The sequence below is a fragment of the Martes martes genome (genome assembly GCF_963455335.1).
Source record: "Martes martes genome assembly, chromosome: 4".
In the NCBI taxonomy this organism is placed as follows: domain Eukaryota; kingdom Metazoa; phylum Chordata; class Mammalia; order Carnivora; family Mustelidae; genus Martes; species Martes martes.
This window is the reverse complement of record NC_137891.1, coordinates 155,335,280-155,361,941: the sequence shown is the minus strand read 5'-3', so window position 1 is coordinate 155,361,941 and position 26,662 is coordinate 155,335,280. Positions and strand designations below refer to the sequence as shown.

At 45.6% G+C, this 26,662-nt stretch overlaps 2 protein-coding genes across 2 annotated transcripts; both read left to right on the top strand.

The window, feature by feature from the left end:
- The first annotated feature begins 6,132 nt into the window (after positions 1 to 6,132).
- Positions 6,133 to 25,891, top strand: NSUN4 (NOP2/Sun RNA methyltransferase 4). The gene is made up of 6 exons (XM_080800783.1): positions 6,133 to 6,257; positions 10,327 to 10,664; positions 15,811 to 15,965; positions 19,336 to 19,496; positions 22,097 to 22,221; positions 23,028 to 25,891. Exons 1-6 carry the CDS (start codon positions 6,165 to 6,167, stop codon positions 23,302 to 23,304), a joined length of 1,149 nt encoding a protein of 382 aa, XP_080656909.1. The 5' UTR covers positions 6,133 to 6,164; the 3' UTR covers positions 23,305 to 25,891.
- LOC308340731 (sperm head and tail associated protein-like) lies at positions 6,704 to 9,448 on the top strand (the record flags this gene model as incomplete). Its single annotated transcript, XM_080800062.1, has 2 exons — positions 6,704 to 7,351; positions 8,090 to 9,448. 2 exons carry the CDS (start codon positions 6,704 to 6,706, stop codon positions 9,446 to 9,448), a joined length of 2,007 nt encoding a protein of 668 aa, XP_080656188.1.
- Positions 25,892 to 26,662: the final 771 nt, after the last annotated feature.

The following is a 26,662-nucleotide window of genomic DNA, read 5'->3' as shown; positions in this document are numbered from 1 at the left end:
GGTTCATCATTTGAAAATCAGTCAATATAATTTAACATATTAACATATTAACAATAAAGCAGAAAAAACATATGATCAACTCAATAAATGCAGGAAAAGCATTAGAAGAAAGTCAACAACCATTCATGGTTTTTAAAAAAATCTTAGCAAATTAGGAAAGAAGGCAACTTTCTCAATCTAGTAAAGGACACCTGTTGTAAAAAAAAAAAACCAAAAAGCTATAGTTAATATCATATATAATGATGAACTACTGTATGCTTTCCCCGCAAAGAATGGGCACAAAAGTCAGTCCACTAAAAAAAAAAAAAAGTCAGTCTACTATTACCACCTGTATTGAACAGTGTACTGTAAATTATAAACAGTAAAATAATCCAAAAGAAAAAAAAAGGAATTCAGACTGGAAAGAAGTAAAAGTGTCTTTATAGAAGACATAACCTCGTGCACAGAAAAGGTGAAACTATTCCCAGAAAAGTTACCAAAACATAATTTAGCTTAGCAAGGTCTCAGGATATAAGATCAATAGACAAAAATCAATCACATTTTAATGGCATTTTCTTGAAAAATGAACAAAGCCAGCCTGTCACTTCAAGGAAAACAATTGATAGTACTAGTTACTAGAGATAAAAAGTGAGCTTTCAAGCAAAATTAGGATTTGGAGGGGTGCCTGGCTGGCTCAGTTGGTAGAGTGTGCAACTCTTGATCTCAGGATTGTGGGTTTGAGCCCCATGTTGGGCGTAGCGATTATTTAAAATAAAATAAATTAGGATTTTGAAAAACTTGCACCCATTATTGTGAACTTAAAAGCTTTCTAATATTTCAAGACTTTTCTTTTCTGATGAGATCAGTAGTGATATTAACAAATGTGGTTTTTGATATTGTATAATGAAATGTGAAAACATATGGAAGATAAGCAGGACTCAGTGAACCTGGTAATTTCCAAATAACCACTGTATGATGTGACAGAATCAAGCTTGGGTAAAACATTCATTCTAACTACAAGACAGATCAATGGATCTCTGTAACAGAGTATGAAAAGTCCTTTGATATGGTTTCAGATTCCACACTGCCACTTTTTTTTTTTTTAAGATTTTATTTATTTATTTGACAGGCAGAGATCACAAGTAGGCAGAGAGGCAGGCAGAGAGAGAGAGAGGAGGAAGCAGGCTCCCTGCTGAGCAGAGAGCCCTGAGACCATGACCTGAGCGGAAGGGAGACGCCTTAACCCACTGAGCCACCCAGGCGCCCCTGCCACTGACTTTTAAGAAAACTACCACATGTTAAATTTTGACATATAAGAATATGTCAGAATATAAGAATATAATATAATATAAGAATATAATATAACATATAAGAATATGTCTTATATTTGACATATAAGAATATTCAGTTATCTACCTAGGCTATTAAAATATTCCTCTTGGGGTGCCTGGTTGGCTCAGTGGGAAGAGTGTGTAACTCTTGATCTCAGGGTCATGAGTTCGAGCCCCATGTTGGGTAAAGAGATTCCTAAACACAAATAAAAACTTAAAAAAAATACCCCTCTCTTTTCTATCTATCTATCTATCTGTGTGAGGCTGGATTTTCTACATATACTTCCACTAGAACAACAATGAGAATCTAACTTTCTATTAAGCCAGACGTTAATTTGCCAGAGATTTGTAAAATAATGAATTTGTAACTCTTCTGACTAAATTTCCTTTAGAAAACTCTACTTTTCATAAAGACATCTATATTAACATGCAATGGGTTTACTATTGTTATTTTTTTTTTAATTTTATTTATTTATTTATTTATTTGACAGACAGATCACAAGTAGGCAGAGAGGCAGGCAGAGAGAGAAGGGAGGAAGCAGGCTCCCTGCTGAGCAGAGAGCCCCCATACGGGGCTCGATCCCAGGAGGCTGGGATCATGACCCGAGCTGAAGGCAGCGGCTTTAACCCACTGAGCCACCCAGGCGCCCCATACTATTGTTATTTTTAATGAATATTAAATATTTTTTGTTTTCATTTCTAATCTGGCAAATATTGATAGATGAAACAAATAAAAATTAATAATTCTTAATTTTTAAGAATGTAAAGGGGGGGCGTCTGGGTGGATCAGTTGGTTAAGCATCTGCCTTGGTCTCAGGTCATGATCCCAGGCATAGGGCTTCCTGCTCAGTGAGGAGTCTGCTTCTCCCTCTCCCTCGGCCCCTCCACCTCCTACCCGCTCATGCCCTCTCTCTCTCAAGTAAATTAAAATCTTGAAAAAAAAATTTTTTTTAAAGAGTGTAAAGGGGTCCCAAGACCAAAATTTTGAGAATGATTGATATAGCCTATCCCTCTCTCTCTTGATCCCTTATTTTATAGATGGGCAAACTGAGGAGGCTGGGGGTTGGGAGGGGTCCTTCACAGGGAATGGTGGTTGTGGTCCTGACACTCCATATTTGGTATAAACCTTTGAGAGCAGGTATTCTAGGATACCTCCTGTTTAGTGTATTCGAGCTGTTCCCTGGATCCATATCTGGATTTAAATATCATGAATAGTTCTTTTTTCCATTTCCTTTTCTTCCCTCTTTCCTTTTTTTCTTTTTTCCCTTTCTTTCTTCCTCTCCTTTTCTTTCTTTCTCTTTTTATTTCCATCTTTATTTCGGGGCAAAAAGGTGTTTTTATTATAGCATCCCCATGCTATAATAATATATAATATAGTGATATTATAATAATATAATAATATATAATCCCACAGGACTGGTGGGGAGAAAGAGCTGCCATGAATTTTTTTTTTTTTTTTGCCATGAACTTTTTTTAAAAAAGGCTTTTCTTGGGGCGCCTGGGTGGCTCAGTTGGTTGGGCGGCTGCCTTCGGCTCGGGTCATGATCCCGGTGTCCTGGGATAGAGTCCCACATCCGGCTCCTTGCTCGGCAGGGAGCCTGCTTCTCCCTCTGCCTCTACCTGCCACTCTGTCTGCCTGTGCTCGCTCACGCTCTCTCTCTCTCTCTCTAACAAATAAATAAACAAAAATCTTAAAAAAAATAAAATAAAATAAAAAAGGCTTTTCTCTACGCACATATCTCCCTCCATCTTACAACTGCTAGGTCCCTGTAATAAACTTCTCATCTTTCACTCACTCATTCATTCAATCAATATTTATTGAGACCCAAATATGTGCCATACACAGTCCTAGGTGCTGATAATTCAACAATGAATAAACAAAATCCTTGATTTTTAAAATCTTATATCCTAGTGAGGGGAAAAACAGTAAGAAAAGTTGTCCAGAATTTGTAAATGGGCAGAAGAGAATTATTGGGGGCTCCTTCACCACAGAACTAAGGTACACCTTTTATAGATTTTATATTGACCAGGCTACTGCAGAACTTTGTAGGGGTAAAGGTAAACTTGTCGAAAACCAATGGCAATGCAAATGATTCCTAGCCATGGTAATGTAATTGAATTTTCATCAGTAGAGATGGAACTGATTTCTATGTCATAGAAGCAATAATCCCAAACACCACAGTTTATTACTTAATAAGATATTAATGTTTTTGCAACTATTAGCAAATTCATTTCAGTATTCCTTTGGCTGATAACCTAAATCTCTGAAACTCAAAGTTTCATTTGAACAAGTCTTACCATCTAACTGGTTCCCTCATTATTTACGATAATAACGGAGGAACAGTTTATTATGATGAATAAAATCTTTGGGATGTGTTCATTTTATCTTTGTATAAGATTTATGTTTCAAATCTTTTGAAAATTATAGTTTAGCAGACTGTGTGAAAAAATATATATAATAAAAAAGCAGGTTAAAAAGAGCCTAGATGTCCATCAACAGATGAATGGATAAAGAAGATGTGGTATATATACACAATGGAATACTATGCAGCCATCAAAAGACATGAAATCTTGCCATTTGCGACGACGTGGATGGAACTAGAGGGTATCATGCTTAGCGAAATAAGTCAATCAGAGAAAGACAACTATCATATGATCTCTCTGATATGAGGAAGTGGAGATGCAATGCGGGGGGGTTGGGAGGAGGTAGGAAAAGAAAAAATGAAAAGATGGGATTGGGAGGGAGACAAACCATAAAAGACTCAATCTCAAAAAACAGACTGAGGGTTGCTGGGGGGAGGGGGGACGGGAGAGGGTGGTGGGGAAATGGACATTGGGGAGGGTATGTGCGATGATGAGTGCTGTGAAATGTGTAAACCTGGCGATTCACAGACCTGTACCCCTGGGGATAAAAATACATTATATGTTTATTAAAATAAAAAAAATTTTTAAAAAAAAGCAGGTTAAGAGGACAACTGTTTACTGGTGGTGTAGCATGTACTAGTTTAAATAGATGGGGCCAGTCAATCAAGAAGTCCTGTAATTCTCTCTGAATTGTAAGTGGAATCAATCCTTTTCTATCTTCACTAATCCAGAACTTCTCTCATTTGATCCCCCTGACCTAATCCTATTTACTCCAATCATCTACTGTCAGATGGTTTTTCTTTTTTTAGTGATAAACACAAGATTCTATTTGTGATATTTAAGGTTTTGGTAACTACTCTTGTAAATGTGGAAATAAAGGTGTATGTTTTTCACTGGAACTTTACAACTCACATTAAGAATAACACAGTTTGAGGGGCACCTGGGAGGCTCAGTCGTTCAGCCTCTGTCTTGGGCTCAGGTCATGATTCCAGGGTCTGGCTCAGGACCTTCCTGGGCCGCAGGAAGCCTGCTTTCTTCCTCTCCCACTCTTCCTGCTTATGTTCCCTCTCTCGCTATTTCTCTCCCTGTCAAATAAATAAATCTTTTTTTAAAAAAAGATCTTATTTACTTATTTGAGAGAGAGAGAGCACAAGAAGGGAGAGGGCCAGAGGGAGAAGCAGACTCCCCAGGGAGCCCAATGCTGGATTCTATCCCAGGACTCCAGGATCATGACCTGAGCCAAAAAGGCAGTTGCTTAACCAACTGAGCCACCCAGGTGCCCCCAAATAAATAAAATCTCAAAAAAAAAAAAAAAAAAGAATAATAAAGTTTGAGCAAAGGTTAAAAATTCCCTCATTCATATGTAGCTTTGACATTTCACAATCCATAAAATACTGGAAAAGCTCAAGTGCTACAAGGGTTCTTCACTACTTCTAATTTTCTATGGCACTGAAGAGATTGTTGTCTTAAAATTCACACTTGCTTCATCACTCCTGTAACTCCAGTAAAAATGTACTCAAATTTCCTGCCTTCTGAAAAGGTGACTCTTGAGTTTGAGATAGTGGCTGATTACTTTTGAATACTTAAGCTCCACTGGCTGAAAGCTCAAATCTGTACTTCTGACTCACTACCTAGAGATCAGAGGTCCCCACGACCCCCTCCTTGGGCTCTAGCAACTTGCTGGAGCTTATAGATCTCAGGAGACCCGTTTCTCACTAGATCACTGGTTTATTATTAAAGGATATAACTTAGGACAGTCAGATGGAAGAGATGCACAGTCCAAGGTATAGATAGGGATAAGACACGGAGCTTCCATGCTTTCTCCCAGCCCTTCGGTATATTCACCAACCGGTAACCTCCCAGATGATCATTTTTAAAAACACCTATTTGATCATATCCTTCCCTTCTAATGGCTCCTTATGGTGGAGTCAACTTTTGTGGCGCCTACAGCTTACGCAATTCGAGGGCCCTCTTTAAGAAAAACAATACAATATTAAGGACAGGGCCTTGGAAGGGGCATTGCAAATGACAGATTCTGAAACTTCAAGCTTAGTTAGCTTCTCTATAAATCCGCCTCAGCCCACAAATCTGTCCTCGTTTTTTTCCACCTCAGATTTTCTTCGTGCAACTTCTGCTTGGAAGGTCCTTCCCGCCCCTTTTTGCCTGGCTAACTCTTTCAGTACTCAACTGCCAGCTCCTAGTCCTCTCTGATTCCCTAACTGCATTAGAGGCCTTTACGGAGTCTCTCCCAATGCTCCAAGCATCCAGGCAGAGGCATCTCTTTCTGTGCCAGCGGTTGCTCTTTCCCAACACCCACAGATCCCTGGCGGGGCGGGGTTTGCACCTGTTTTGCAAAGGTGGGCTGAGTCCCGGAAGAGAGACCGCCGCAGTTCCCTCCTCTTTTCGCCCCGATTGGCGCCACCATCTCTCCGGAACCCGCGAGTCCGCCGTCGCGGTTCCGGTCGGAATTACTCGGCGGCGCACGCTGCTATGGCTGCGCTGGTTGTGAGAAGCGCTCGGGACGTGCTGAAACGTGCACACTTCGCGACCATCCCGCGAAGACATCGACATAAGAAGAAATGGGTAAGGTCCGGCCGTTGGCCCAGGAGGGAACAGCGACAGCGCCCTTTGGCCGGGAAACTTGCTCAGCCCCGCACTTCCACCCCACTCGGACTGGTTTGCAACTCCGGCGCCGCTGCAACGCCTTCACCCTCTTTTCCCCGCCCCTCAGGGGGCGTCACTAGGCTCCTCCCTTTCACGTCTGTTACGTTTTCGCTTCTATCCGCCCTTTTGTTTCTTCACAAGGCTTGGGTGGTCTTTCGCATAATGTCTGAGCCCTCCCGACTCCGCCCCCCTAAGTTACGTCATCACCGCCGCCCTCATTCTTTCAGTTATGTCACCGCCCCTTGTTCCCCGGCTCTCGGTTACCTTCCCCTTGGCCCCCACTACCCCTTCCACTTCCCCTCCTCCCTCTCCCCTCCCTCCCTCCCCTTCTTTCCTACCCCGTTCCCCTCTATCTCCCTCCCTCCATGACCTCTTCTCCGCCTTTCCTCTTAGAACTTTCGGCCCGGCCGCCTTCACCTCTCGAAAAATGTTTTAGCGACAGCCCCTACCTTCCTGGGTCTCCACCGCCCTCCGGGAAAGGATTCAACCCCATCCTCACCCTCGAGCTGCCTCTCGCGCCCAGGAAAGGTTACAGCGATCACCCTGACCACGCTCCTGGCCTCTCCCCAAACCCAGGCAAAGCGTGCAGCGACTCCCCTCTCCCCCTGGACTCTCCCAACTTCTCCAGAGACCCGTTCTGTGGCCTCACCTGTAGGCCTGGAATTTCTTCCCTAATCGCCACGCCCCCCTCCCTACCCCGACTGATTCCCTCCCCACCCCCACCGCCTCCCTCCCCACCTCCACAGCCTCCCCTGCGCCCCGGGAGATGTTCTTTTGAACCCTGTTCTCCACTCCTTGGAAGGCCTTTCTGCCGCGAGCCTATCCTCTCGTGTTCGCCCCCTTCGAGCCCTTGTTTTGATCGGTTCAGCCTTCTGGGGTCACCCCCTGTTCGTCCACGGAGCCCTTATTGCAGCTGGATCAGTCCCCCGAGAATACCGCGTCCCTGTCCCCGAAGCCCTTGCATTGACCAGCAGACTTACCTCTGTTATTGTGGTGGATGCCCTTCAGCCCTGGTAACCAGCCCGGGGACTTCCCCTTCTCTCGCTCATCGGCCCTTGAGAACCAGTCCCGGGACTTCTCCTATCCTCCCTCATGGGCCTTTGGAAACTGGCCCCATGATTTCATCTTCCATTACTCCTGGGTCCCAGGGAACTTGCCCCATCATTTCACCTACTCTTACTCATAGGCCCCTGGGAACTGCCCTCGTTATTTCACCTCCTCTTGCTCACCGGGCCGTGGAAATTAGATCTGTAGTTTCCCCACCCCTTTCTCACAGGGTTTTGGAAACTGGTCCCGTGATCTCCCCTGTGCTCTGTCCCTGGTCTTCAGGCAGAAGTTGTAGTGACCCTCCACCTTCCCCAACATCTTCCCCACTCACTGACAGCTTTTGCCATAGCCTCCTTAAGCCTCCAGACCCTTGTGAACCTAAACGACGGCTTGACCTGCCCCTTGGGAAAAATTGCTGTGGCTCCCCACTTTCTTCTCAGGCAGGCACATCTGGCTCTCCCAGCTCACCTCAGGAGGGCTCTTTTCACTATTCCCATATTTCTCAAGAGACCCACATACCTGCCCCTGGTAGCCCGTGTTGTGCCCTCCGCCTGCCTGCTCGGAGTACTTGTTCTCCTTGCTCACCTCAGTCCCAGGCTCCCGTGAAGCCTTGCTTTGAGTCCATTTTCACCTGGGAGACTGGTGGGAACTCTTGCCTCTTTGCAGAGCCAGGCACCACGATTTCTTGTCCCCCCTGCCCCCAGGAACCACCTCTTTCCCTGTCCTCTCATTGTCCTTATTCTGTCTTCTCCTTCCCTTCACCCCTGAGCAACCAGTTTATATCTCCACCCCAGTCACCCCCCCGCAGAAGCTATAACGAACCCCCTCTTCCTACCCCAGCTGGCCCACAAGTGAAGTCCCCTAAATCTGCAGAGTTAAAACAACCACGTGCTCTCCACAGATGTCGCTCCCTGATCATCCCTCTCCAGCACACTACTCTTGACCTCCCCAGACCCCCTAAGGCCTGTGCCTCTCCTCCACCTCCCTCCCACCCTTCTGGTCCTTCTTGTACGGTGACATCCTTTACCACTTGCTCAAATCCCTGCCCTAAAGAACTTCCCCAAGGAACTCCCTTACCTACTGTGATCCCTAGAACTCTTAAACCTGTTCTTCCCACTTGTCTTCCCCTTCGCCTTCCTTTTTGTCCCGTCCCACCCAGTAGTTGCGTTCAGAGCACCTCCTGCGGACTTCCTGTAGGACCCCCGTGTAGTACCCATATATATTCTGTGGTTCCCCCAACCTCTGATCCTTGCCCACTCCTTGGTCCTCCTCAGTGTCATAAACTGACCATGGTGCCCCCCTGTGGCATCTTTAGCGCTCCCAGGGGCCCACCCCAACCTCATCGCCAGCCTGTGCCACCTCCCTGTTCCACCCACATCTATTCTTTTATCCCATTGCGAACACCCTTTGATCCTCAAAGTTTACCCATTGCTCCCCAAGCCCGGGGCCATCCTGTGGCCTGTGATACTATGCCCTGTGGCCTCCATGTCTACTCTGTGGCTCCTCGAGGCTGCTGCAAAGAGCCCCCCAAGGTTCCCTATAGTTGTCCTTTGCCTTCGACGAAGACTTCCAGCTGTAGCACTGATCTCAGCTGTAGTTCAGCTATTGTTATCAGTGAGTGCCAGAGTAGTGACAACCAGAGCAAAAATACCCACCAAGGCAGAAATCGGAGCCAGGCTGAGAATACCCACCACCCCAGAAGAAGTCGAAGTCAAAGCAAGAGTCTCCGTCCTCAAAGAAGTCAGAGCCGGAATGGGAGTCCCAGTAGCAAGAGAAGTCGGAGCCCGAGCAGTAGTCCCCACCAAAGCCCAAGTCAGGATAAGAGCGAGGGTCTTCAATGTAGTGGAAATCAGGGCCAGAGTGAGAGTTCTCAACGGAGCAAAGGTCATGGCATGGGCAAGAGTACCCTCCATGACAAAAGTCAGAGTGGAAATAAGAGTCCCCGCCACGGCAAAAGGCGGGGCCGCAGCAAAAGTCCCCACCAGAGCAGGAGCCGGAGCAAGAGTCCTCGCCCTGCCAAAAGTCATGGTCGGAACAAGAGTCCCCGGCGTAACAAGAAATGAGGGCCAGAGGAAGATTTCTGCCCAAACCAAAATGCGGGCCAGAGTGAAATGAACAGACAGTAATAGGACTAGCCCAATAGGACTAGTAATAGCCCAAGTGAGGGTCCCGGCTGTGGCAACGTGGACAGAACTGAGGACCCCTCAGACGACATCTTCGTTTTCCTTTTAATCTGTGTTTATGCTCTGCAAGCCCAAATCCCGTCTCTCTCTGCTCCCCCCTAGAAGTCCCCATTTTGGTTTACACCACAAGGTTTCTAGGAGTTCTCCTTGTCCCACCTTCCTAGGCTCTAGGAACTCTCTCCAAATGACCCTCAACCCTGGAGTTAGTCACCGCATGACCTTAGGTAAGTTACCTTTCTCTCTCCATCAAATGTGGAACGTTGATATCTTTTGTATGCCACTGAGCTGTCTGCCTTTTTTGGTGCTCACATAAGCTAGGAGACAAGAAAGTGCTTTAGAGGATGGAAACGGCTGTTCAGAGAGAAAGCATCTTTTGTTTTTAAGGCTGAGGCTTCCGCCAGGGCTTTCATAGTTTCTTCTAGCCTTCTGTAGGCTCTCCTCAAGAGTCCTATCCGGAGCTCCCATTCTCTTAAGTTCTTACTCCCAGGCCTCAAGGATTCCCCCCTTTTTGGTGACCCACCCGCATATGCCGTTGTGAGAGCTGCAGCTTGCTTTCTCACAGTCTGAGATAGAAAGGCCTGCTCCCTAATACTTTTCTCTTTCATACTTCTTTTCTGGACGGCAGAGGCAGAATGCAAACATGGGAGTGGGCAGTGGCTGGATCCCTGTTTGCTGCAGGGCTCTGAGCTATTGGTGAGGTCAGGTGGTAGGGGAGAGGCAAGTCTGGAAGATCAATAAGCCTGTTCTTTTCCTTTCAGGCTGCCACAGAGCCCAAATTTCCTGCCACTCAACTGGCTCTGCAGAATTTTGACATGACCTACAGCATGCAATTTGGTGATCTCTGGCCATCCATCCGGGTCAGTCTCCTTTCAGAGCAGAAGTATGGTGCACTGGTCAATAACTTTGCCGCCTGGGATCATGTGAGTGATGAGCTGGAGCAACTGAGGGCCAGGGACTTTGTGAAGGAAGCCATCTCCCACGGGGATCTGGAGCCTCAGGGTGACCAAACTCCAACTCCAGCCTCTGGGGCCTACAGCCCGAACCTTCGATGCTTCACTTTTGCCAGAGGGGATGTCAGTCGGTTCCCTCCCGCCAGGTAGGATCTGGGGCTGTCCTGAGTGTGCTGGAAGTTGACAGAAAGAGACCCAGCTCTTGTCCTGTTTCATAAGGATCATAATATTGCTGATATTTATTGAGTGCTTATACACGCTAGGTGTTTCTCTAAGTGTTGTATGTGCGTTATCTCCTTTTGTTCTGCCAGCAGCCTTCTGAGGTAGGTAATATCATTTCTCTTTTCCATTTGAGGAGACAGGTGCAGAGAAGTTAAGGCACTTGCTTGCTTTAGGTCCCTGAGATAGCAGGTTGGTACAGCTCGTGCTTAGACCTAGGCAGTTTGACCGCAGAACCTACTCTGCTGCACCCTATGGAAGACAGCCATCTCTAACTTGCGCACTTACTGTACCCTCTGCAGTTAAAATGTGTATTTTTTTACAACTGCCTTCTCATTTTGCCCTCATAGCCACCCATCCAGGTGAGGACAAGTAACCTCCTGATATAAGACAACGAGTGAGACTTACCTAGGGACACAAAAGTTAGTTCCAGAGGGGTTGGTGGTGAGGGGACTTCTGGTCTTCTTATCCAGTGCTCAGCTGAAGCTCTCATGGAGCAGTTTGCCTTCCTAGTGAGGAAGACAACAATTAAGAAATTATTTATAATTGTGATAAGTGCTCCAAAGAAGAAGTACAAGATGCTATGAAGTTTTATAATTAGGAGCTCTAACCCAGTCTTTTCTGAGGAAATGAAATTTAAGCTAAGACCTGAGAATGAGTAGGAATTAAAGCTGGTGGCATGGGGATGGGGATGGGAGGCTATAGAAGCTGGCAAAAGCCAGGCTTTGTAGGTCTTCTAGGCCATTTGGTATTTTGGACTTTTTCTCTAAAAGAAAGAAGGAGCCGTGTAAAGTTTTAAGGTGGGGAATGACATGCTCAGATTTGGATTTTTAAAATTCTGGCTGCTGTGTGGAAAACTGATTGGAGAGGGGCAAGTCCATGTATGACAGATGAAATGGGGATATAAATTAGGAAGCTTTTGCAATGGTTCTAGCTACTGGCTTGAGGGAAGGCTGCATGCTTAGGAAAACTAGGAGGTTAGGGTAGAAGAGTATGTAGCAGGGGGGCTATGTGTGGGAATCTACAGGTTGGGAGAAGGGGAATTTTTTTTTTATTATTATTAACATATAATGAATTATTTATCTCAGGGGTACAGGTCTGTAATTCATCAGTCTTACACAATTCACAGTGCTCACCATAGCACATACCCTCCCCAGTATCCATCACCCAGCCACCCCATCCCTCCCACCCTCCTCCACTCCAGCAACCCTCAGTTTGTTTCCTGCAATTAAGAGTCTCTTGTGGTCTGTCTCCCTCTCTGGTTTCTTCCCGTTGCATTTTTTCCTCTCTTCCCCCATGATCCCCTGCTTCTTTTCTCAAATTCCACAAATCAGTGAGATCATGTGATGATTGTCTTTCTCTGATTGATTTATTTCGCTTAGCGTAGTACCCTCTAGTTCCATTCATGTCATTGCAAATGACAAGATTTCAAGTTTTTTGATGGCTGCATAATATTCCATTGTATATATCTACCATATCTTCTGTATCCATTCATCTGTTGATGAACATCTAGGCTCTTTCCATTGTTTGGCTGTTGTGGATATTCCTGCTATAAACTTTGGGGTGCACATGCCTGGAAGAAGGGGATTTTGATGGCCCAGGGTTGCTTCTAAATGGTTGGACTTTCCAGGGCTGGATGGCCTGTTGTGGTAAATTGCCAAGATCTGTTCTAGAGAACCACTGGAAAGGGTTTCTGAGTAGGGGAAAGACAATAATGTACAGTGGTTATAAGCATAGGCTTTGGAGTCAAGAAAACCTAGATTTGGAATTTGCCTTCATCACTTATTAGACATGTAGCTTTGGAAACTGACTTTTGGTTTCCTTACTGGAAACTCATCGGGAAAATAATGGCACCAATACTCTAGCTCATATTTCGGCTACTGTTCTAAGCACTTAACTTCTATTAATTCCTTTAATCCTCACAATAATCCTATCTGGTAGGCACCCCCCTTTTTTTTTTTTTTAAGATTTTATTTATTTGACAGACAGAGATCATGAGTAGGCAGAGAGAGAGGAAGATGCAGGCTCCCGGCTAAGCAGAGAGCCTGATGTGGGGCTCAATCCCAGGATCCTGGGATTATGATCTGAGTTGAAGGTAGAGGCTTTTTTTTTTTTTTTAAAGATTTTATTTATTTATTTGGCAGAGATCACAAGTAGGCAGAAAGGCAGGCAGAGAGAGAGGAAGGGAAGCAGGCTCCCTGCTGAGCTGAGAGCCCCATGCGGGGCTCGATCCCAGGACCCTGGGATCATGACCTGAGCTGAAGGCAGAGGCTTTAACCCACTGAGCCACCGAGGCGCCCCCGAAGGTAGAGGCTTTAACCCACTGAGCCACCCAGGCGCCCCTGGTAGGCACTCTTATTACAGATGAGGACATTGCTGCACAGAGATGTTGAATAATTTGCTGAAGGCACACAGTTGTTGAGCAGCTGGGCTGGATTTGAGATCCAGACGGTCTGGCTCTGGGATCTGTGTTCTTCTGCCTCACAGGGTCCTAGTGAGGACTGAATTAAGTGATGGATCTGAGACACTAGTACAGCACCTACAGTGTAGCACTCATAAACAGTACCTCTTGTTGCCGGTATTCTTCTCATCAAAGTTATGCTTCAGGAAGATCATGTTAGTAAATTGGGGTGGGAGGGAGGTAGATTGGGGCAGGACTGGAGATCAGTTGGGAGACATCAGTTTTAGGCAGAACCGTGGACACAGCACCTGTGGTTTACCAAGTTGCCTGAGGCCCTTGGCTTCTACTCAGAGGGTTTTGGGTTTCCTTCTTGTCTTGATAGGTTCTGTACAAATCAAGGGAATTCTAATCTCTCAGGAGGTCAAAGATGTATTTAGGGAGTCCAGGAATTTCCTGAATTTTTCTGAAAAAGTGTTGTGCCCCCCCCTTTTTTTTGGAAAGAGGGACTTTAGCTTTCAGCAGATTTCAAAATTGTCTCTGAACCAAAAAAAAGTTGAGTGATACTTCCAAAAGGAAGGAACTGAAAAGAATGGGTTTCTTAGATCTGTGCTAGTGTGACAGGAATTTGGTGCTTTTCTAAGATTACTTATCATTCTCCTCCATGAGGCATGAGGCACACAGTTTCAGGGACAATCCAAGTGTGATTTGACTTTGAAAATATCCCACCATAGTCTGAGCTTACTTGTGAAGGTGTCACAACCTCAAGCCTGGGGACTGTAGCTCTTATAGTGGAGCCTCAGTGGTGCTATGTCTCTTGTCTTGTCGCATTTTTCTCCCAGAGCCTTCCTGTCAGGGCAGGTTTCTGTCTTCTTGAATCTGTCTCCAGTGGCTGAGCTGTGTCTCAGGCAGTAGAGTGGCTTATGACAACCGGCCTGGGAGTGAGGAGTCCTGTGACCATTAGGTTACTATCTGTTGTCCCTCTGTCTCTACTCATATGGTTCCTGCTTGTCTTCATGCCTTGGACTCTTATCACAGCCTTCTCACTGGTGTCTATTTCTAATTTGTTCTTTCTAGCCTGCCTAGCTTTCTAAAACTCTATTTAGATGATCATGTCCCTTTCTTTACAGACTTTGGTAACTGCCTGCCCGTTACAGTCCAGACTCCTTAAAATAGGGTTTAGGGCTTTTTTTTTTTTTTTAAAGATTTTATTTATTTACTTGACAGAGATCACAAGGAGGCGGAGAGACAGGCAGAGAGAGAGGGAAGCAGGCTCCCCGCTGAGCAGAGAGCCCGATGTGGGGCTACGACCCCAGGACCCTGGGATCACAACCCGAGCCGAAGGCAGAGGCCTAACCCACTGAGCCACCCGAGCGCCCCGGTTTAGGGCTTTTTATAACCTGGCCTCTGTTTTTCAACTTCAATCTCTTTTACCTTGTATTTCTAGTACACCAGATTTCTCATTGTTTTTGAAAGGAGCTTTGAGTTTGCCTCCTTCCATGGCTTTGCTTGTTCTTTTTTCTGCTCTTGGAATGCTCTTGTTTCTTCCTCCCTTCCTCCCTTCTTCCCTTCCTTCCCTTCCTTTACCTAATGAGGGCCTATTTCTTCATCAGGCCTGACTCAGGTAGCTGTGAGAGGCACAACTGATGGCCTTCTTCTCTAAACCCACAAAGCATTTTGTGTCTTAATATGTGATCCAATAAGACTGAGTTCCTCCTCTATGCCAGGTGGCGTTTCATGTGCTGGGGTTATTCAGTGAACAAAGTCTCTGCCTTCATTCTAAAGAGGGAGAGGGAGGAGAGTGTGCACACACACACATCTGCACATGTAAAGTGAACAACAAGTGCTTCAAAGAAAAGTCCTGTCACATAGAGAGATAGGAGGTGATGGGAGTAAGAGGTGCTATTTTTAGATAGAATAGTCAGGGAATGTCAGTGCCTCTCTGATGAGATAACTTTTGTGGAGAGAACTTTGAGGAGAGACTGAAAAAAAATGAGGAATCAAATCAGGACTGTTTGGGTAGAGTTTTGCAGGCAGAAAGTAGAGCAGCTATAAAAGCCTTAGACTGGAGTGTGCCTGGCTTAATTAAGGCAGGGCAAGATGGCTAGCTTGGCTGGATTGGAGTGAATTGATCCGTGGGTTGGTTTTTGTTCTTTGCGGGTTTTTTTAAGATTTTATTTTTAAGTGATCTCTGCACCCAGTGTGGGGCTCAAACCGACAACCCCGGAAGCACCTCGGTTGCTCAGTTGGTTGGGCCCCTAGCTCTTGGCTTCTTGGGGTCCTGGCATTGGGTCCCACATCTGGCTCCACACTCAGCACCAGTCAGCTTGTCCCTCTCCCTCCCACCCTGCTTCTCCCCCCACACCCTAACACATGCACTCTCTCTGTTTCTCTCTAATAAATAAATAAAATCCTTAAAACAACAAAAAACTTCACAACCCTGAGATCAAGAGTTGCGTGCTCTACTGACTGAGCCAGCCAGACACCCCTCGATCTGTGTTTTCAGTGGGTCCCTCTGGCTGCAGTGGGGATGAATGAGTGAGGGAGTGGGTCTGAGAAATGAGTTTTTGCGTAGTAGAACTCAGTAGCCCCTAAGGGCATGGACTTGGTGGCCTTGACTTCCACTGGGTCTCCTGACTTGGTATTAGATTCTCAGGTGGTCTCCTCTCTTCTAGGCTTGGCAGCCTGGGTGTCATGGACTACTACCTGATGGATGCTGCTTCCTTGCTGCCTGTCCTGGCCCTTGGCCTGCAGCCCGGCGACACCGTGCTTGACCTATGTGCGGCGCCCGGGGGAAAGACACTAGCGTTGCTTCAGACTGGCTGTTGCCGTAAGTCAGAGGGCTGGTGCCTTGGGGTAGGAGGGATCCTTACCTCACCCAGCCAGGGACCTCCCGAATAGGCTGGGCTCTATGGTCCCAGGGTCAAAGAGGGTATAGTGCTTGCTTGCTAAGGTGGTGTATTTTTGTTTGCAGTTTTCTCCTCTCTTCCTCTGTCAGTTGGCCAAGGAAGGTTGCTGAGCCGAGCAAGGTCTCTAAAGGCAGATTCAAGCAGGGCCCTGATCAATCTACACATGACACCTTCATTCCTCTGTATCTGTTTACTTTCGTCTCTGAGATTAAGTTCATTTCCTTCATCTGTCAACGAAAGCAGTAAGATCTGGCTTCAGCCTCCCTTTATAGCTTTAGAAGAATGCTTCCCCAGACTTTGTGTGCTCCAGCCACATTCTGCTACTCGGTGTTATTTGAATCAGCCTCCATCTTTTTTTTTTTTTTTTAAAGATTATTTATTTATTTATTTGATAAAGAGAGATCACAAGTAGACAGAGAGGCAGGCAGAGAGAGAGAGAGAGAGAGAGAGAGAGGAGCAGGCCCCCTGCTGAGCAGAGAGCCCGATGCGGGGCTCGATCCCAGGACCCTGAGATCATGACCTGAGCCAAAGGCAGAGGCTCAACCCACTGAGCCACTCAGGCGCCCCTCAGCCTCCATCTTTTGTTCATGTTCCATTTTCTGTCTAGAATACCCTCCACCCTATCCCAGCTAGCCTGCCTGTAGCCTTTGAGCTTTCAAGCCTCAACTCAAGTGTGCCACCTCCTGGAAGTCTTCCCTCCTGACCTCTGCAAAGTGATGCCTGTCTCCTTATGCTACCATGCGGTGGGTGTCACCCTTGCAACTGTTAGCACTGTTAGCCTTGCATCAGAGCTTTACCTGGTATGCATCTTCTCCCTCTTCAAGAATGAACTCCTTAGTGACAGGCCCAAGTCTTATTCATCTCATACTGCAGCCCCTGGCCTGGGCCATGTGCACTGGAAGTGTTCATTTCAGCTATCTACTGGCTGACATCCCACCTTTATTTATTTATTTATTTAAAAAAGATTTATTTATTTATTTACTTGACAGACAGAGATCACAAGTAGGCAGAGAGGCTGGCAGAGAGAGAGGGGGAAGCAGGCTCCCCATTGAGCAGAGAGCCCGGTGTGGGGCTCAGTCCCAGGACCCTGAGATCACGGCCTGAGCTGAAGGCAGAGGCTTAACCCACTCAGCCACCCGGCGCCCTGACATCCCATCTTTAAAAAGACAGTGTTTTTTCCATGGAGACCTGAGAAATATCCAGACGGGGGCTGTTGTTTTTCCACTCATGCTGGAGGTCAGCCAGGCTCCTCTTGCCTTATGCCCTAGCTTTTTTTGGGGTGCTGACCCCTTCTCTTCCAGTTCTTGTCAGCCAACTTGTACAGTTTGGGTTGGCTTCCAGCCTCATGGTCAGCCCTGTGGGTGATTGCAAGGTACCATATTTGATCTTACCTTCTGGAAGTGCAGAGGGAGAGGAGAAAAAGTGTTGATACAGTTTAATGAGTCCAGTGCAGGAGGTTCCAGCCTCTGTGCCAGGCTGTGCTGATCTGACTGAGTGCTGTGGGAATCCGTGAGAAAAGGGATGAGTAAGGTGGGGTTACTTGGAAGAGGAGGAACTTGCACTAAGAGGAAGGAGAAGGGCTGAGAAGAAGTCATTGAGAGTTGCTCTTCTAAGGTGTACTAAATTACCAGCACCTTGCTCCCACTTCAACTCCTTATCCAAGGGAGTCCTTCATCCCAGTGGAAGAAAGAAACTTCGAGTTTCTCTAGTTTAGCCCTCCTATTTTAGGAAAGGGGAAGTTGAATCCTGAGGAGAGTAAATAATTTAACTTTTATCCGAGTTGGAGATAGAGCCAGAACTGGAACCCAGCTTTCTGTTCTCCGTTCATGTCCTTCTGCAAATTCCTCCTGAGCAGAGAATCCAATTTTTACTACTTTAAGTGCCCTCAAAAATTGAGACTCTATGTCTTTGTGGGAACATGAAGCTTGTTCATGGTAGTGATCGCTCCCATGAGGTATAAGGTATGCACTCTAGTTTTTCACCATTGTTTCTGACTTTCCCTTTCACTTCTTGACTCTGAGGCCAGGTATCAATCACCATTTATCATCAAGCTTGCGGTAATGTTTTTTCTTACAGGAGAGCCAAGAGCAAATTGAACTATTTCTTGAACTTTGTGTTTGTCACAAAAGGGAAAGTGAAAGATAGATGGTGAATCAGTTAGGATTAGGTTTGGTCATATACAATAGAAAATGACTGGTTTAAAGAAGAAAAGTTTGGGACGCCTGGGTGGCTCAGTTGGTTAAGCAGCTGCCTTCGGCTCAGGTCATGATCTCAGCGTCCTGGGATCGAGTCCCACATCGGGCTCCTTGCTCGGCGGGGAGCCTGCTTCTCCCTCTGCCTCTGCCTACCACTCCGTCTGCCTGTGCTCACTCGCTCTCTCTAACAAATAAATAAATTAAAAAAAAAAAAAAAACTTTAAAGAAGAAAAGTTTTTCTCTCTTATATAAGAGAGCTGGGACATAGACATAGAGAGCTGGTATGGAGTCTCCACAATCATCAGGGACTTGGGCTCCCTCTTTCTTTTTGCAGCCTATTTTATTTCTGGCTTCCCTTCTCAGGATTGCCTCATAGTCCAGGATGGCTGCTAGAACTCCAGTTATCACATTCAGATTCAAGGCAAGAAGAAAAGATGTGGTAAAAGGGGCACACCAAATAGTGTTAGCTTCTTTTAAACATCTTCCCATAAGTCCCACACCATAATTATGCTTACAACTCATTGACTGAAACTTAGTCCTAACTTAGTTATAGATGGAGGCTGAGGAATAGGGCACATTGCTCCCCTTTCCCTCAGATAAAATTGGGAGTTATATTACTAAGGAATGAGGAAAATAAATTTTGGTAAATGTGTAGTATCTGCCAAAGATGAAGAGAGAGACACATTTCAGAAAAGCAGGAGAGGGCATACTTATTTAGAAATATTCATACTTGGTCTGCTTTATTTATTTATTTATATATCCTTTCTGGCCTGGGTTTGTGATTGCCTTCACAGCTCCTACTCGAGAGTGTCTAGTACTGTGCCATATACATAATAAACATTTCTACTCCACTTGCCTCTGCCCCTGGGGTCTGCATTGATTGGCTATGCCCAAGAATTGGTCTGACTCTCCATTAGCACCATTGCTGGTAGGATGTTTTGTTGGGGCATGGCCTTGGAGTTTCTTTATTCTCACAGCTATAAACTATCCCTACTCCCCACAACCACTTAAAGATTCAGTGCAATCCCTATCAAGGTTCCAGTGACATTTTTTTCCAGAATTAGAAAAAACAATGCTAAAATTTATATTCCCACAGGCAATCTCGCTGCCAATGATCTGTCCACTTCTCGAACAGGCAGACTTCAGAGGATCCTTCACAGCTATGTGCCTCAAGATATCAGGGATAGAAATCGAGTTCGAGTCACCTCATGGGATGGCAGGAAGTGGGGAGAACTGGAGGGGGACACCTATGACCGGGTGAGTGATTCCTGACCTGAGACATCCACCTAGCCAAATCTGGCCTTCCCATTCCAGCTCCAGACCCTCAGCAGGTAGGGCCCAGCCCTCCATATTTGAGGATGGAGAGCCATTTCTGGACCTGGCCAGCTCTCCATGGGTGATTGGGAGAGCACAGCTGTCTGCACAGTTGTTGGTAATATCTTCATTAGAGATAATTAGCAGGAAAGAGGTTGAACCTGACTGAGTGGGAAAAGAGTTAGTAGACTGTCAACTCACTTGGTTGCTCAGAAACTCTGATTTAAATGAGTATGAATAAGCTAATTTATTTTTGAATATTAATATAGCACATGGTGCAAAATTCAGAAGGTACAAAAGGGTATTTAGTGAGAGGTATCCTTCACTTTTACTCCTGTCTCAGGGCCATCTCCTTCCTCTTCCCACAGATGACCATTGTTTATATTTTCTTCTGTATCCTTTAAGATGTATCCTTTGTGTGGGACTCCTGGGTGGCTCAGTTGGTTAAGCGGCTGCCTTCGGCTCGGGTCATGATCCCAGCATCCTGGGAATCGAGTCCCACATCGGGCTCCTTGCTCAGCAGGGAGCCTGCTTCTCCCTCTGCCTCTGCCTGCCACTCTGTCTGCCTGTGCTCACTCCCTCTCTCTCCCTCTGTCTCTGACAAATAAGTAAATAAAATAAAATAGTAAAAAAAAAATGTATCCTTTGTGGATATACAAATGTATGTGGTTCTTTTTTTTTTTTTTTTTTTTTTTTTAGACAGTGTATGCATGTGTGCATGTGAGCAGGGCAAGGGGCAGAGGGAGAGAGAGAATCTTAAGCAGATTTCACACTCAGCCCGGAACCTGATGCAGGGCTCAATCTCACGACCTTGAGATCATGGCCTGAGCCAAAATCAAAAGTCGGATGCCCAACTGACTGAGCCACTCAGGTGCCCCAATGTGTGTGTATTTTCGAAAAAAGGAGTGGTGGTGTATTATTCTCACTGTTTGGTCTTTGTAGTTTTTTCATTTAATAATGTACCCTGGGGTTCAATCCTTTTCAGTTTTATGCTTTTGAAGTATCATTGCTAGATAAGTTTATATGCATCTAAGATTGGACAGAGGGTACTAAATCACTTTCTGTGGAGGTTACATCGGCTTCATTTCTACTGGTAATGCGGAAGAGTACTGCATTCTCAAATCCTGCCACCACTCGTGTTATTAGATGTTTTGGGTTTTGCCAAACTCTTAAGCATCTAATTTACATTCTCTTATTATGAATGATGTTGAAAGTCATTTCCTGTTTTAAAGTTATTTGCATTTTCTTTTAATTGGCATATTCTAAAGGTATTTATTAAAACATATACTTCTAAAAATATAAAAAATATATAGCTATTGTCTCTCTGTTATCATCTGACTCATTGATCTAATCTGTCCAGTTCTCACCATTCTGGTTCAACCACTCTAAGAAATTGAAAGACCAAGGCTTATAGAATCTTGGCTAGGCTTAAGAGTCCTGCTTCTTTTTTTTTTTAAATTAACATATAATGTATTACTTGCCCCAGGGGTACGGGTCTGTGAATCATCAGGCTTACACATTTCACAGCACTCACCATAGCACATACCTTCCCCAATGTCCATAACCCAGCCACCCTATCCCTCCTCCCCAACCCCCCAGCAACCCTGAGGCCTGCTTCTTGCCTGTGTTTCTGCTTAACTAAAATGCACAGATGTCTGCCATAGCTGATTTTTTTGGAAATGTGAATATAGGACTTTTTCTTTTGTCTTAATTTTTGTTTTTGTCTCTTGTGCCTAGCACAGAGTATAAGTTCATAATGAATGCATGAATGATTTTATATTTATTACTTTAAAGCTTTTCCATATTGGATATGATGTTTCAGCAAAAAATTTTGAATCCTGACCCTGTTATTCAATCTATCAGCTACCTTCTGGGCATTCTATCACCTGTAAATAGGATGTTTCATTCAAATAGCTAAGGACAGAGGCCTAAAGCATGAAAGACTTCTTTCTAGGAGCACCTGGCTGACTCAGTTGATAGAACACAGCATTTTTAAAATTTATTTTTATTTATTTGACAGAGAGAGAGTGAGAGAGGGAACACAAGCAGGGGGAGTGGGAGAGGGAGAAGCAGGCTTCCCCCTGAGCAGGGAGCCTGATGTGGGGCTTGATCCCAGGACCCTGGGATCATGACATGAGCCAAAGGCAGGTGCTTAATGACTGAGCCACCCAGGCGCCCTGGAACACAGGATTCTTGATCTCAGTGTTGTAGGTTCGAGCCCCATGTTGGGGGTAGTGGTTACTTAAAAATAAAATCTTGGAAAAGAAAAGGAAGATGTCTTTCTAGGTCAATATCAGTTATTTAATTATAGTTATTTGGGTATTGGCTTTGCTTTTTGACCAGCCATGAGTAGACCTAAATATACTGTTTTCCCACTCATTATTTCACAGCTGTCTACCAGGTGAAAATGAGAAGCTTTGTCGGTTACTCTGCAACAGAAGGATGGGCAGAGGGAGCACTGTGGGAAGCCTCTCAGGGCTAGGGCCTAGGGGAGGGAGCCTGTAAGGAGCTCTAATACTGTACCCTTTACCACTGCTGGGCAGGTGCTGGTGGATGTGCCCTGTACCACAGACCGCCACTCCCTTCATGAGGAGGAGAACAATATCTTTCAGCGGTCGAGGAAGAAGGAGCGGCAGATGTTGCCTATGCTTCAGTTGCAGCTGCTAGCGTGAGTAACAGATTTACAGAAACTCGGGACTTTGTGCCACAGTGCTCCGGGGGGCTGGTCTCCTGGGTGATTGGAAGTTCTTGCCACAACCATCGCCCACAGAAGGGCCTTCTGACTGAAGAATACCTGGAAGAGACAGACATGATAGGAGGGTCCTTTGGAGCATGAAAAGCCTATGCGGTAGGGCACACATGTGGTGGGTTGCACAAATTCACTACGTTACCTTACCTCCATGCTAGTCCCATTCCCAGGGAGTAGCACATGCTTGAAAGCTTGAGAAAGTGACTAACGTCAAGGGTCTGTAGGGTTGGTAAGGGCTCAGTGCATAGCTAGCATCAGAGTTTGGACCATAGGGACACCTGGGAGGCTTAGTCGGTTGGGCATCTGCCTTTGGCTCAGGGCATGATCCCAGGGTCCTGAGATCGAGTGCCACATCAGGTTGCTGCCTTGACGGGAAGCCTACTTCTCCCTCTGCCTGCCACTCCCCCTGCTTGTGTGCTCACTCACTCACTCTGACAAATAAATAAATAAATCTCAAAAAAAAAAAAAAAAAAAAGGAATTTGGACCATAACCAGAATCAGAGTCCAGGGGATTGCTTCCAGAGGAGAGCCCATGGAGTAAGGCTGGGTTGCTCTCTGCTTTGAGAAAGACTCTTCCAGTGGTATCTCTGTGGAAGGGACTTGAGAAGCTAACACAGCTGCCCATCCCACAGTAGACTCCGCTATCCACGCTTCCAGCTCCCCCTGTTGTCCTTCTGCTTCTGGGAAGCTCAGTAGTCACTGCTTTTCTCTGTTTCCGGTTTCAGGGCTGGACTGCTTGCCACCAAGCCAGGAGGCCATGTTGTCTATTCTACCTGCTCGCTCTCACACTTACAGAACGAGTATGTAGTGCAAGGCACCGTCGAGTTCCTGGCCAATCAGTACAGCATCAAGGTTCAGGTGGAAGATCTGAGTCACTTCCGAAAGCTTTTCATGGACACATTTTCTTTCTTCCCATCCTGCCAGGTTGGGGAGCTGGTAATCCCAAACCTCTTGGCCAATTTTGGGCCCATGTACTTTTGCAAAATGTGTAGACTGACGTAGCATCACCCTGTTCCCCAAGTCCCGGTGTAGGAAGGTAAAGGGTATACTCCCATGGAGGCACCAGAAACTGAGACCAGTGGCAAAGATGCACTCTGGGTCCTGTCTCCATCCTGTTCAAGTCTTTCTATAGACAGTTTTCAGCGTTAGAAAGTAGGAGTTTTTCTGTCCTGCTGTCCAATTGTGGAGCATGAGCAGGTTTTTAACTCCCTTATTATACCTCCCCCCATTTCTAAGCCTGTGCTTAAAGTTCCTGCCCCATTAAGAACTTAGAAGGAGGAGGCAGTGAGCAGGCCTACACTTTCAGCTGTAGGCTTGGGAAGAAGCATTTAGCCAATAAAACTGTTGAAGCTCCATTGAGCTGAGGCTGTAGTTGGGGCCTCCTGTCAGTGCGAGTACTCTTAGTGCCGTTTGTACCAGCTCCTGTTACTGAGCACCGGCTCTTAGGGCCCAACGCCCAGGAACTCAGCCTGGTGGCAGACCTCTGGTTACAGAGCACCTCTCACACTGGAAGTGACTTCTGTGTGTGATCAGTCTTCAGCAACTGATGGGCCCAAACAAACCTCTGTAGTTCCGTAGTTCAGCCGGCCCATGATCTAATTTAAGGAACTAACAACTCTCAATGGTAAGCCAATCGTGATAATCTGCTTACATGCACCAAGAAAGCTCTCCCGAGCTGCCCATTCCTCCTGTGGTCCACAGCTCTGCTGCCCCGTGTGGCTGGGGAAGCTGCCGCCGCCCCAGGACTGTGATCCTCTGCTGTGTGTTTCTGCCCTGTTCATTCATGTAGCAAGCGTTCCTGGAGCTTCCGTCTGACAGGTAGCCAGGGAGCTGTTGGAGGTGGAGCGGTAGATGGGACTGTGGGCCTTGAGACTCCTCTTCCTCCTTCACGGGAACTCTCCTCCTCTTACTTTCTGAGCACATAGGCAGGCATCTCCTGATATCTTTTTCTGTTATATTATGCTTTTTTTTTTATATTCCTGGTCTGTCGCTGAGCTCTGGTTCCAGTGGTTTGGCCCAGCCCCAAATCCCTCAGAGCTGTTCCCCAGCAGCACAGGGCCGCCCCTCCCCACGGATGTGAAGGTTTGGGGCAATATTACATCATTGCTGACTGCATGCTAACTATATTGTCTTTGTAACCCAGCATAAGGAAGGTAATCCCTCAATGGCAGGGGTATTAAAAATTGCCTATGATCACTTGCAAAATATTGCTTTTTTTAATTAAAATTTTTTTTTCTGAAAAACTGGTTTTTGTACAGAAAAGGAAGCATAATTTTAGAATACTCATGTTCTTGGTGCTTCCCACTTTCTTTATCCCTCCTCTTCCTCTTTCTGTCACTCATTTTGTTCTTTATGCCTTTCCTGCTAATCCTTGTTTTGGTATTAGAGGTGTCAGCTGAGAAGGATTTTGAATAAGGTTAAGCCTTCTCTCCTCTTGGGATTTGCATTGTCACTGAGGGCCCTAAAAGATCTTTCTGACTCAAAGTCGAGTGAAACTAGGAAGATGGAGCTCCAGGGAGTAGGACTGTAATTAGCCTCCATGTGTGGTATGTGGCCCCTGCCCGCTGTTTACTCTCAGTACTGGCTGAGGCTGGGAGGCGTCAGGTCCCTGGGTTTCTGCCCTTGGCCTCCCGGGTATCCAGCCTGGTGCTGACAGAATGCTGAGCAGTGCTATTTCAAGAAGAGATTGGGTCTCCTGCCCCTGGGGTCCTAGTCCATCTGGGGACAGACTGACTCAGGTTGGAAAAGCAAAGAACTACTTTGGAAAATAGTTGATTATCTCCTATAATTGAGTATTTACTTACCCTACAGCCCAGTTACTCCAGTACTAGGGATAAATCCAGAAGGACATCAGAAGATTTGTACAAGAATGTTCATAGCAATCCCAAAAGGAAACGCAAATGTCCATGAGCAGCAGAGTGGACAAATTAACTGGAATATTCACACAATGGAAGAGTATATGGCTGTCAGATGAACCCCAGTGACACATAACAATATGGATAAATCTTTATAATATTAAATGAAAAAAAGTTCAGTCCCAAAAGATTAAATGTAGCATGATGCCCCTAAAAAAAAAGGAAAAACTTATAAAAATTTGTTATTATTTACATACAATATAATTAATCAATTTTAAATGTGCTGTTTAATGAATTTTGACAATTATAATATAATCACCAGGGCACCTGGGTGGCTCAGTGGGTTAAAGCCACTGCCTTTGGCTCAGGTCGTGATCCCAGGGTCCTGGGATAGAGCCCCTCATGGGGATCTCTGCTCAACAGGGAGCCTGCTTCCCCCTCTCTCTCTCTCTGCCTGTCAAATAAATAAATAAATAAATAAAATCTGAAAATAATATAATCACCATCACTATCAAAATATAGAAAATAATTCTGTCTTCTAAAAAACTTCCCTGGGACGCCTGGGTAGCTTAGTTAAGTGTCCGCCTTCAGCTCAGGTCATGATCCCGGAGTCCTGGGATCAAGTCCTGCGTTGGGCTCCCTGTTCCTCGGGGACCCTGCTTCTCCCTCTCCCACTCCCTCTGCTGTGTTCCCTCTCTCTGCTGTGTCTCTCTCTGTGTCAAATAAATAAATAAAGTCTTAAAAAAAAAAAACTTCCTTATGTTCCTTTGAAGTCAATCCCCTTCCCCCATCCTTGGTCCCAGGAAATCACTGCTTCCTGTCACTATAATTTAACCTATTCTAGAAGTCCTAATGTGCCATTTAAAGTCTGAAGCTCCCCTGATGGCTCCCAAAGTCACTTTCTTTACTTGTTTACTTATGGTGAATAAGTAAACCTACTACTTTACTAATGGTCTATGAGTGGCCTAAGTGGTTACCTGTGTCTGGCTTGATTTCATGGCCAGAGTAGCCAGAAACTAGAATTTGAACTCTCTCAAAGCCAAGATTCCTTACACAGATCATGGTGATTCAAACAAAAGAATGCTTTGTTCCACATCCTTGCTAATACTTGGTATTGTAAGTTTTTAAAACTATATTCCAGTGGATGTCTCTGAGTATCTCATTGTGGTTTTAATTTGTACCTATCTCATGTTTTAGAGTTAAACGCAACTAAGAATTTAAAAACATTTTTGGGGCGCCTGGGTGGCTCAGTGGGTTAAAGCCTCTGCCTTCGGCTCAGGTCATGATCCCAGGGTCCTGGGATCGAGCCCCACATCGGGCTCTCTGCTCAGCAGGAAGCCTGCTTCCTCCTCTCTCTCCGCCTGCCTCTCTGCCTACTTGTGATCTCTCTCTGTCAAATAAATAAAATCTTTAAAAAAAAAAAAAAAGAATTTAAAAACATTTTTAATGAACACATACGCCATAAAACTGTAAAAAGGACAGAAGGGTTCTCCCTGTGGGATTCA

Excerpts from the sequence above, each read along its gene's own strand:
- NSUN4 (XM_080800783.1), top strand. The coding sequence starts at position 6,165 with ATGGCTGCGCTGGTTGTGAGAAGCGCTCGGGACGTGCTGAAACGTGCA. Across the intron at positions 10,665-15,810 it reads AGTCGGTTCCCTCCCGCCAG|GCTTGGCAGCCTGGGTGTCA; the intron begins GTAGGATCTGGG and ends CCTCTCTTCTAG. Across the intron at positions 15,966-19,335 it reads GCTTCAGACTGGCTGTTGCC|GCAATCTCGCTGCCAATGAT; the intron begins GTAAGTCAGAGG and ends ATATTCCCACAG.